Source organism: Erithacus rubecula, assembly GCF_903797595.1.
Source record: "Erithacus rubecula genome assembly, chromosome: 3".
NCBI classification, from domain to species: domain Eukaryota; kingdom Metazoa; phylum Chordata; class Aves; order Passeriformes; family Muscicapidae; genus Erithacus; species Erithacus rubecula.
In genome coordinates, this window is record NC_136689.1 from 25,586,719 (window position 1) to 25,599,244 (window position 12,526).

At 45.8% G+C, this 12,526-nt stretch overlaps 1 protein-coding gene across 1 annotated transcript; it reads left to right on the top strand.

Moving 5' to 3' along the window:
* Positions 1-9,103: 9,103 nt before the first annotated feature.
* On the top strand, positions 9,104-11,719 carry TRIL (TLR4 interactor with leucine rich repeats). Its single transcript, XM_079301564.1, has one exon. It carries the CDS (start codon positions 9,452-9,454, stop codon positions 11,645-11,647), a length of 2,196 nt encoding a protein of 731 aa, XP_079157690.1. The 5' UTR covers positions 9,104-9,451; the 3' UTR covers positions 11,648-11,719.
* Positions 11,720-12,526: the final 807 nt, after the last annotated feature.

Here is a 12,526-nt window from a genome sequence, read left to right on the forward strand (position 1 = left end):
CAGTTTAAATATTCTATAATCCTAAAAGTCAAACATCTTAAGAAATTACAGAATTTAGATTGCCTTTAAACCTTGTCAGCATTTATTATATATTTCATACATTCTGATTTTAGTACTGCATGGCTCTTTATGGAGGAAGTATGGATCTTGGCTTAGTGGCACAGAAATTCAAAGAATTGAAGAGGTTGCTATGAGCAGGACATGAGAGTCAAATTTTACAGGAGACACGGTCTGGAAGGGTTAAGGATAAAAAGCATTTTTTGAGTCCAAATACTTAAAAGCTTCCATGGAGTAGTAGTTTCTATCTTTGTCTCTATCACAGATCAACCCACAACCCCCCAAACTTTAAAGTCCTTTATTTGATGGCTGTCTAATTTGAAACATCTGGAAAGCCTGATTTTCAAAAGGAGTGACCTCTAAAATAAAGGTGGAAGTTCAGTTAGCAGAAGCTACATACTAAATATTTACATACTACATAAATGATGACTATAAACCAGGTGATGAGCCTCTCAATTTAGACATTCAAAAATTATTGAGCTCTGTTCCTCAGTAAACCATCCAAAAAATAAAAGTAATTCTTGTCTTGTCAGCATGTTTTTAAGATAAGACTTCTTACTTACAGTGGTAAAAACTACAGACATTAAATCAGAATATATATCCTCTCCTACTACCAAAACTGCTGTAACACTCATCATCCTTTTTGCTCTCCCTGCCTACATTCTCTCTTCACCACATCCTTTTTGGGGATTATGAATTACTTTTTTTCTGTAGATTTTTTTTGTTGTTTAATTAACTGATCTCTGACCCTACCCTCCAATATCTGCACCTCCTCCTCTGTGCAGAATTGCCAGTAAATTAAATAAGCATTTTCTATTTCATCATCCAGATTTTTAATGACATTATAATGCACAGCAGAGGATAAATCCTTGAAGAACCAAAGCTGATAAACATGACAAGTTATAAAGCAACGACCAACACAGATCAGTTTTAAGTCTTCCAACCACATTTAGTCCCACTTCAGAATATTATCATCTAGCCTGTGTGTTCACAGACCCTGAGAATATCACAGTAGCTTCTTTTTTATGTTAGGCTTTCTTCCAGCTCTTTCATCACCAGCTCTATACATTAACCTACACATCATAGAAAGCCTTTCTTTTGTCCACAATTCCAGACAATATCATATACTCTTATTTGGAGCTAACTGCAACATATTCAGCCAAAGTAACATGTAACAGAATGAAGCATAATGGAATTCTACAAATAAATCAGCCATTTAAACAAGTCTCAGCTACATCATGAGCAACAGCTTTGATCCAATATCACATTTCATCATGTGGTATTAAGTACTGTGTAATCAAAATGCAAATATTTATAAAAATAAAAGAATGTAAGGTCCACAATGCTTTTGCTTCCACTTCAATTTTCTAGGTCCCCTCATTTTAATTAGAAAGGTTTTGAAAAACTCTACAAACACTTTATCAGGGTTCTTATACAAATTAAGTGGCTGCTCAGAACACATTTTAAAAATATGTATGTGTCTGCTTTAAAGGCTCTTTGTCTACAAAGTCAAGGCAAAATGTTTATGTTTCTCCTACTAAACACGCATATATCCACAGGTCAATTTATATATAAATGCTCAGTGCTTGAGATGGAAGGGTTATGTAGCACTGCCTTACTGTCCATATTCATTAAAAACTAAGATTCTTGGTACCACATACCATCAAATCTAGCAAAAATGTGGTATTAAGAAAAAAATTACAAAATCTTAGAAATTTTTCAATTAAATCTAGAGTTTCACTGTTTATATATAACAAAAATGTGCAAGTTAGTGAAGGGGGGTTGAATGAAATGGCCTTGAGTGATTTCAAAGTGAGCATAATTTTAAGCATATGAAACTCTCTTCAGGCACTAAACAGATTTCATCTGGAGTTGGTGTAGATTTCTATCACTCATATCCAATAAAGAGTAATTAAAACAGAGATGAGACAGATTGGCATCTGGGAATCAAGGGAATCAAGAGCCTATCTCTTTATGGCAGCTTAAACCATCTTGGACTGTTTATCAAAGCAAAACAGCCTGAAGAGACAGGACTGGGTTCTCCATAAGTATCAGAACACTAAATGCCAAAGATAAGTAAAGTTTTTTTAAATTAAAGGGTAATTTAGACCCTCAGGAAGAAATGCATACTAAATAGGAAGAAGTTATATCAGAAATTGGATGGTTGCCTACTAGAACCAGAATGTTCTCATTCTTCCAGTATAAGCAAAATGAGCAAAAAACATTTGAAATAATTTCTCAAAAGGATGTGAACAAACTCCTTTGACACACTTTGATAGCACATGACTAATACTGAAGACCCAGTCAGTCTTTCTAATCAAAACTTTTTGATGCTTAAATGATTTCTTAAAAACCATCTAGGACTTGAGGCCTGATATTTATTTATAAAAACATACAAGCACATGCATCTAATAATGTCAAAGGTAGGCTGAGTCACTCCAGTTCAGGGTCTACTACACACTTTTCAATTATTTAAAACTATTAAAATACTGATGACAATTTTTTAATACAGATAACTGACAAGCTAAGTAGGTGCTCTGTTGCATCTGCTTTCATGAACAAGCTGGGGTTGTGAAAGTTGAGGAAAACCTTAGCTGCAATGACTACAGTATTGTGGAGTTCAAAATCCTGAGTCAAGTGAGCAAGATAAATTTTTAAATTTACTATCCTGGCCTTCAAGAAGGCAGACCTTGCCTTGTTCAGGGACCTGTATGGCAGGACGTGGAATACTGCCATGAAGAACAAAAGGGCCAAGAAGGGCCGGCTGATTTTCAATGGCAACATTATCAAAGCACAAGAATTGTCCTTCCTTACACTCAGGAAAGTAAGCAAGTATGGCAGAAGACCACAGCAGATGGACAATGCAACAGACTACCTGAAGAAAGAGACACACTGTCTGAGCAGGAAGGCATGTAGACAAGAGAGTCAGAGCTCAGCAGGAGCCAAAACTACCTAGAAATATGAAAATGAAAAATAAGGAAGGCTTCAGCACCAGCAACTAAAAAAGAAAGACGGAAGAAGAGGTGAGACCACTGCTTAACAGGACAGTGCATCCAGTGATAAATTAAATGGATGTCATTTCTGATCACATAAAGGACAAAAAGGTGATTGAAAACCTGGTGTGGATTCTCTGAGGATAAACTGACCTAACCTAAATACCTTTGGTGATAAAGTCACTAAGGGTGAGTGGACAAAGGATGAGTAATACATGATGTTTACTTTGATTTTAGCAAAGCCATCAGTAGTGTCCTGTAATATCACTACAGCAACATTGGTGAGACACAGGCTAAAGAAGTGGATAAAGTGGATGAAGTTAGATTCCCACACAAATTGTCTTCTGATCAGTAATAGTAAGTCCAGCTGGCAGACTGTTAGCCATGCCTCAGATATCAAAAGTGGGTCTTTACCGACTTTCTAACAAAATTTAATTCTCTTTCACATCCTTATTAACAAGCAGTAGAATGGGACAAAGTGCACATTCTGCAGTATCATGGATGATAATGCATGAGGCAGTATCCAATATGCTGGAGGGCAAGGGTAACCTTCAGAGGCATCTCAAGTAACTGGAGGAAACAGACAACTGAATGCTCTTGAAACTAAAAAAAGGCCAATGCAAAGTCACTGGACAGTGTATTTGACTTCTGAGTATCTCCAAGGATGGAGACTCCACAGGTCCCTGGGGAAACCTGTGCCAGTGCTCCATCACTCTCACAGTGCAGGAGTGGTTCTTGATGTTCGAGCCTCCAGTTGAAGCCCACTGCCTCTGGTCCTGTCACTGGGCACTACTGAAAAGCATCTAGCTCCATCCTCTCTGCTCCCTACCCTCAAATATCACCACACTCGATGAGATCCCTGAACTCTCCCTTCTCTAGGCTAAACTTCCAGCATTCTCAGCCTGTCCTTGTACAACGGATGTTCCATTTGTTTCAGTCCCTTAATCATTTTAGTGGCCTTGGGATTTTTGGCTGCCCCAATACAAGAACAACAGCATTGATCTATGGCAGAATGTACAGTGGAGGCCCACAAATAGTCACAAAGCTGAATACTCCCTGGAGTATGAGCAGCAACTTAAAGAAAAGGATTTGTTTAGCTGTAAGAGAATTCTGCTGTCTTCAACTAGCAAGTGGGAGACACCATGATTCTCCACCCTTGGGGAGCTGTCAGAGCCCTGAGCAACCAGATCTAGTTGGAAGGCTGGACTAAGTGGCACTGAACAATTCCTTCTAAGCTGATACAGGAAAATTGCATCAAAGAGCAAGTGTTTTCTATTTTTCTGCATATCTATCAGAACATGTTTTACCAATTAGTAATAGAAGTACTGGTATAAATGGCATTATGTTTAGGTCTTTTCTGCTACAGACCCTCCAAATCATGGGATGATAGGAACAGAATAGAGCATCTATCACACTAAAAACATGTCAAGGGTATTAACCACTATGATGGAGATTGCCATAAGCACATATACCCTTTTATGGAGAAAGAGAAGGAAATGTTTGCAAGAACACTTGCCTGATTTGTTACCCCATTATGGAAAAAGTGGTCTAACAATACTGCAGAGATTGGATATATAAACAGATAGATAACCATGTGAAAGAATTGCAGACACTGTAGCAGCTAGTTGGCCCTGCATAAGCCACATATGCATTTGTTTTACATAAATTACACCATTCTTATCATGACACAAGTAGGGTTCTCTTTCAGTCACAGATGATGAACATGCAAAAAGTATGTAGCTCCATTAAGGAGTTTTTCCCTCAGGAAAGAAGTGTTGGATAAAGCCAAGTATGTCAGCTAAATACCTGCTAAGACTTTTGCAAGTATGATTCAGTGAATCTCACCTCTGTAAGTGATACAAACTGGCAGACATCACTGCACAGAACACAGACACCCAACTCACCATTTATTGTTATGAAATACTGATACTACAGCAACAGCATCCACTGCTTGCTTTGCATTTAACTGTACAGATTGAGGTAGCTGATGTTCACTTGCAGAGAGAACATGTGAATACAGTGTACCTGTGGATATAGCTACTACTGGTTTCACACAGTTTGGGCAGGGGAACTCCAAAACACAGATTTGAAATTATTTGGTAGGTAAACTGATATGCACAGAGGAAGCAGTTGCTGTAATCAATGCAAAGTCCTGGAACTGCCTGCCCAGAGGAAGTCAGAGAGGCACATCCTACACCACATGAAATCCAGTGGGGTTTGATTGCTTGACAAAGCACACACACAATGGTAAATGCATGTCTAGACTCGTATCATATGTCAAAACCCCACAAATACTTTACTCAGATGTTTTTCTGAAAAGATTGAAGATACTTGCAGCAGAGTTTTGTAGGCCACAGACTTCCAGGGATGATAGGAGCAGATATCTATAAAACATCTGGTAGATTTCATCCTGTGGAGCTGAAGAGGCATGTAATATTAAATGCTGGTCTGGGAGTCATGTTTTATTCCTGAAAAATTGGATGCAGCTAGTGACATTTCATTACACACAAACCATAGTATCAGGAAAAGGTTTATTTAAAATTTTAATTATTTACTGTAAGCACAACCAACCTTAATTATACAATATAGGTGAACTGTTTGTGCAATTCTGAAGGAAAAAAATACCACTTTTGGCACTAGAATTCTCCTATTTTTATACACTATATTTTCATTACACACATATATATATAGTCCATTGACATATGGAGTACCAAAAAAATGGTGAACACTTAAAAAATGCTTAAATCCATGGGCTGTAGGAGCCACTAATGAAGATGGTGTATGAACTGGTTTTGTTAATACTTCACAATGCTCCTCAAGATTTTTATCTCTTTGAAAAGCAAAAATAACTATAAAAGTATAGATTCATAAAGTGACATTTCATCAGCTAGAAAACAGTAATTGTGTAGTATCTTTTTTTTTTTTTTTTTTTTTTTTTCTTACCTTATGGGAACTTTGCATGACTCATGTAGTAATGTTGTATCCAACAATTTCCTATGACAGTGTAAGGCAAATAACTTCAAATTAAGTTATTTTATTGTAACCGATTAAACACACTGATATGTCAACTTACAGAAACTTTTATTAATTTAAAGGGGAATTCTGACACTAAGGTGGAATAAAGTTTCTTTGAAGCCATTTAGTTTGGTGAGAAAGTTCAAAGCTGATATTTATAGAAACATTTCTTTAGAAGTTCAGATTAAAACATTTGCAATGTGCAGAGGGCAGAAAAACTCTATAGACCAATCAAAATATTCCTCTTTTGAGATTTAGCTCCAGATAACTAGTTACCATTACTGGCAACTGTATAAATCTATCAGATACCAGCCCTTAAACTTACCAATTCAGTACCAGTTCTCTTATTCTGGAGTCAAGAAATATCAATTTAATTTAATGGAAGTTTCTCATGTTGGCATTGCCACAGTCAGTATATGCTGGAACAGGCTAACTGAGCATGCTGCTTATTTCACTCCATTTTGCATTCTGTCTACAAATAAGTGTTCACTTTCAATAACAAGTACTCTCACCAGAGCCTAAAAACATCTCCTGGAAAAAACAAAACAAAAACAAAAAAACAAAATCAGAGGTATTAAGTATAACAAACATATGGTTACCATTTAGCCATGAAACAATACCTTATTTAAGGTCAGTTCCCTCAAAATTATCATAGGAATAGATTTGTCTCAGTGGAAAGATGGTATTTCTGATCTTGCTATTTTTTCTGGGCCCTTCAAAGTCCTCAGACTTCAAATCTTAACCATGAAGGTATGTTTTAAAGTAACCTTTAAAGCTTTTAAGAATAGGTTACATGTAATTCTCTCTCTACCCGGTTTTTTCATAGACTGATTTATGCTTTTTCAGGTTGGGGTACAAAAAGATTACTACTTCTCAATCATGCATTAAAATTTTATTGTGTACTTGGATAAGGAAACAAGAACCACAGCAATGGGAAAGCTCCTCTTGTGAAGTAGGAAAACAAACGTGGCATCTTTCATCTCGACAACTAATGCATTTTAAATATTAAACTTCCTACCTGAAATAATTTTACAAAATCAGAAAAAAAAAAAAAAGTCAATTGCAATTCTTTATTTCTGGTACAAAATATTTTCAGTGTGAGAACAAGTGTGTGATGAATTGTATTCCTAAGAATCACTAGTTCATTTTTTAAATTCCTGCCACTTATAATTCCCCAAACAGTGAAAATAATCATACTGGCTAAGTTTCAGAAGGCATAAATCAAAAGCAATACATAAGACAAAATCTGACTTTAAGTATTTGCAATGACATATGACTAGAAAAAGATTGATGGTGCTTCTACAGGAAGGACAGTTTATAAATTGCCCTTATAAGCTTAACCATGTTTGAAAAGAATAGGAACAGAAAACAAGCATACCATTATATAGAATGGTTTAATGGTTTTCTAAAATTCCACTATTTAAAAGTACAACCCAGTTAAGCAAATGTGTCACTAGTCAGTCTCTGCTCAAAATTGAAGAAAACTTTCAGAGTTTCCCTGAACCAAGGGGGCTTTAAAAACGAGGAAACACAAAATCTTTGCCAAACAACATCCACAAAGGACAAAACCACATCTCTACTTTTCCCTGAATTTTAGACATGATGTGATGAAAAGAAAAAGAAGGAAAGTGAAAAAATAGTCTATGAGGAAGAGACTGAGCTAAGATACTTAACCCATAGTCATTCGAATCATGAATAAATGCTGGATGGGTTTCTGAATAAACTGGAAAATGAATAAAAAAGGCTAGCAAATGTTCTTTTTGTGAAACTTATTCAGACTGATTTGAGGAAAAAACACTAGTCAAGCATGTTGAAAATACAGCAGTTAAAATAATTTAAACAGAAATGTTCTAATTCATTCAAGAAGTAAACAAGCCTCTTGAGTCCACATTCAGAAAACATCAACAATTTAGGACACAAATTTAAAACAAGGTAAGCTAAGAACACGCTTGTTTGATGGCAAGGTTTCTTCAGGACCGAATTAGATCAAAATAATGTGAAAGCAGACAACAGGGCCTCACCACAAAGCACCACTCATGCTACCTGCTCATGTTGACATGGCCACTAAAACAAAGCACCCACAAAAGCTAACTAAATTCTATCTTTTGTAAGAGAAAGAAGCAGGGCTTGTACACAGCTTTAGTCCAGAAACGCATTCTATGTGTGTGCAGTTGCATACAACTTCACATGCTAACAGCTTCCAACATATCTATTAAATTTGCAACACGCTTGTGTGGTCATTACCTTCTTTCCCTCATCATCTTTGGATATCTTATACAACTAAGTATTAAGGCATTTCCTCCTACCCATAGGCATTTATTTACTCGATTGGTGATGTCTTAGAAAAACAAAAACTGCCAACGGGAAACGCAAGTCATTGAAAGGATGGGTACCCATTATGTTTCGTTTTCAGTATGCTTTCCAACACTTTCCCTTTGCTCTTTTTCCTTTTGTGGGTTGTTGAGCAAGAAGAATCTTTAAAACGGGAACTTCTGAAGAACATCTGGATCATTCCGACAAGCCCCTCATGGACCTGGAGCCATGTTCAATTGCATCCCCACTGGGCAGGACGGTGCAGAGAAAGAATGAAAATTCATTCCCTTATGTACTACAGGAGGCTTAGTCCTCTGATTGCCGTTTGCTCCACACAAAGAAAAATCCTCAACCCGTGGTAACGCGTAACTATTGCTTTTGGCAGGTTTCTAAATACAAGGGGAAAAAAATGGGGCGAGCAGACGACGTCTAGTTTACTTCTGTTCCCTTCCCCCTCCCCGATGAGCAGCTCTATCTGCAACCCATGTGGCCGGGAGGCAGCCACAGCCGGTTCCAATTCCTACTTTCCCACTCTGCGCCCCTGCTCGCTGCCGGGGCTGAGCCGAGCCAGGACCGGCCGCGGGCTCCCTCCCCCCGCCCCCCCGCTGGCCGTCCTCCCTCTCCTCCGCTCCATCCGATCCTCCGGTCCCCCAGGGCACAGTGTGGGAAGTACGAATTTCCGCTGAGTTTTCTCGGCAACTTTCGGAGCTCGTCTTTCTCCCGCTGCCCGCTCCGCCCGCCGTCCCCTCCCCGCCCGCCCCCTCGGCCCGGGGAGAGCCGGCGGAGCAGCCCCGCCGCTCCGCTCCGCTGCGCGCCCGCCCCCCGCGGCTCCGCGGGCCGCGACGGGCGGCAGAGCCCGGGCGGGGCCCCGCCAGCGCTCCCGGCCGGCTCGGGAGAGCCCATGGTGCCGGGCACCGCGACCTGCAGCCGCCGCCGCCGCGCCCGCCTGCCCGGCGCGGAGCTCAGCCCGGCGCGGAGCAGAGGAGGGGCCCATTAGCAGCCGCGGAGGAGGCGGAGGGGATGCCGGAGAGACACAAAGCCGGCGGGGGAAGCAGCCCACGGCTCGTCCCGGGATGGGGGCGCCGCGCCGGGTCCGCCTGATGGTGCTGCCGCGGGTGCTGTGGGGCTCCGTCGCCCTCATCCTGCTGCTGCTGCCCGCGGCCGAGCCCATCTGCCCCGAGCCGTGCGACTGCCAGCAGCACCAGCACCTCCTCTGCACCAACCGGGGCCTGCGCTCCGTGCCCAAGACTGCCGAGCCGCAGGATATCCTCACCTACAGCCTCGGGGGCAACTTCATCGCCAACATCTCCGCCTTCGACTTCCACCGCCTGGCAGGGCTCCAGCGCCTGGACCTGCAGTACAACCGGATCCGCTCGCTGCACCCCAAGGCCTTTGAGCGCCTGGAGCGGCTGGAGGAGCTCTACCTGGGCAACAACCTGCTGCCAGCGCTGGCCCCTGGCACGCTCAGCACCTTGGCCAAGCTGCGCATCCTCTACGTGAACTCCAACGAGATCGGCCGTCTCAGCGCTGCCTCCTTCTCTGGCCTCGACAGCCTCGTCAAGCTGCGACTGGATGGCAACGAGCTGGGCTCGCTGGGCGATTCCACTTTCTCAGGGCTGCCAAACTTACTCTATCTGCACCTGGAGTCCAACCGCATCCGCTGGCTGAGTCGCGGTGCCTTCACCGGCCTGGCCAAGTTGCGCTTCCTCGACCTCTCAGGGAACCAGCAGAGCTCCCTTCGCCACCCGGACATCTTCGGGCCGCTGCGCTCGCTTCACACCCTGCTGCTGGCCAGCAACAGCCTGCGGCAGCTGACCGGGGGGCTCTTCCAGCACCTGCCCGGCTTGGCGAAGCTCTCACTCAGTGGCAACCGACTGTCTCACCTGGCCCCGGATGCTTTCAGGGGGCTGGGCTCGCTGAAGGAGCTGCGCCTGGAGGGGAACCTGCTGAGCCACCTCCCTGCCACCCTGCTGGAGCCGCTGGACAGCCTGGAGGCACTGGATCTGAGCCGCAACGCACTGACCGCCCTGCACCCGGCCGCCTTCGGCCGCCTCGGCCGCTTGCGGGAGCTCAGCCTGCGGGACAACGCGCTGGCCACGCTCCCCGGCGAGCTCTTCGCCTCCAGCCTGGCCCTCTACCGCCTGGAGCTGGAGGGCAATGCCTGGATCTGCGACTGCCGCCTTCGCGGCCTCAAGCGCTGGCTGGCGGCCTGGCACGCCCAGGGCCGCCTGCTCACCGTCTTCGTGCAGTGCCGCCTGCCTCCCGCCCTGGCCGGCAAGTACCTCGACTACCTGCAGGATGCCCAGCTGCCGCTGCCGCAGGACGGCGGCCCCTGCCCCGACGGTGCCTCTCCCTCCCCGCCACCCCCCGAGGGACTCGGTGGCAACAAGAGCGCAGCGGTGCTGCCCCCAGGGCCGCCGCCCGCCGCCTCCACCGCCCGCCTGACCATGGGGCTGCCCGTGGCCGCCAGCCCCACGCCCGCACCGCTGCCCAGTGCGGCAGCGTGGCCCCGACGGGCCGCAGCCGCCGGGGTCCCGCCGCTGGTGTCCGACCCGTGCGACTTCAACAAGCTGTTCCTGCACAACCTGTCGGTGGAGGCGGTGGGCTCCAGCTGGGTGACGGTGCGCTGGGCCGTGCGGCCGCACCGCAGCCCCCGCCTGCTGGGGTCGCCGCGATTCCGCCTCCTCTTCGACCGCTTCGGTGCCGCCGTCAAGTTCCAGCGCTTCGTGTACCTGCCGGAGCGCGGGGAGCCGGCGGCCACGCTGCGGGAGCTCCGCCCGGACACCCCCTACCTCGTCTGCGTCGAGGGCGTCCTGGGCGGCCGCGTGTGCCCGGTGGCGCCGCGGGACCACTGCGCCGGGCTGGTCACCCTGCCCGAGGGCGGCGCGGCGGCGGCGGCGGGCGGGCCCCGCGGCCCCGACCAGCAGCTGCTCACGCTGGTGCTGCTGGCGGTGAACGCGCTGCTGCTGCTGGCGGCTCTGGCCGCCTGGGCCGCCCGCCTGCTGCGCAAGAAGGTGCTGGGCCGTCGCCGTCGGAAGGCGGCCCCGGTCCACGTGCGGCAGCTCTACTCCACACGCCGCCCGCTCCGCTCCATGGGCACCGGAGTCTCCGCCGACTTCTCGGGCTTCCAGTCGCACCGGCCGCCCCGCGGTGCCGCCGCCTGCGCCATCAGCGAGGCCGACCTCATCGAGTTCCCCTGCGAGCGGTTCATGGACAGCGGCAGCGGCCGGCACGGGGACGAGCACCTGCTGCAGCGCTTCGCCGACTGAGCCCGCCCAGGCCCGGGGCAGCGCGGCGGGGCAGGCGGAGGCCGGGCTGCGAGGGCCCGGTGCGGGCCCGGGCCGCGGCCTGCGGGCCGCAGTGCCTGCCTTCAGCCGCCCTCACTGCCGGGGCTGAGGCTGCCTCCCGGTTAGCTCTGCCGGCACCTCGCCGTTTTGTCAGGAATCGTCGCTAACCCAAGGAAAGGCCCTGACAGGCGGTCACTGTGCCTTGCCGTGGGGAGCAAACGGCAGAGCTACTGCCAGCAGCAGCCAGTGCCTCCCTTAAGGAAACTCAGAGCTGGTAATTTAAGTGTGCTGTTTTACAGGTGGATTCCTCCGACTGCGAGTTGGGAACAAGTTACAGTGAGCGGCCTGGCTTTGTGTGAGGAGCTTTGAACAGGCCTTTCCAAGGCACCAGCCCTTCCTAATCAAAAATTTGTATCTATGGTCATCTTTTAACTGGACTGTGTGCAAGCAGGGAGTTGTCTGGAGGGGTTTTTGCTGAATGGTTTGAAGGCTGTGCCGTTTCAACTCAAACCGAATGTGAGGCAATTTAATGTGCACAAGAGTGCTTTTATACTTTTCTGTAAAGGAGGAACAAAAATGCAGCTGGTTAGTTCTACAGGAATATATTGCTGACACCACTAAGAAAAAAAAACTAACAGATTTTTGTAGAATGTTTACAAATGAGCTATTTTTAAATTGTTTTTGAATAAATACTGCTTGGTACTTGTACACATTAATGTGTGCTGTAGTTGTCTGGGTCCATGATGGTCAGTAGATTGCTGACCCTCACATAATCCATCTTCATTTCTAAATGGGTGGGTGCAGAGGTGAACTATTGATGGATAAATAATCACTGGTGCCTTATTTCAGAAACAATGATAG

What these genes read in the sequence shown, in the direction of transcription:
- TRIL (XM_079301564.1), top strand. Translation starts at nt 9,452, where the DNA reads ATGGGGGCGCCGCGCCGGGTCCGCCTGATGGTGCTGCCGCGGGTGCTG.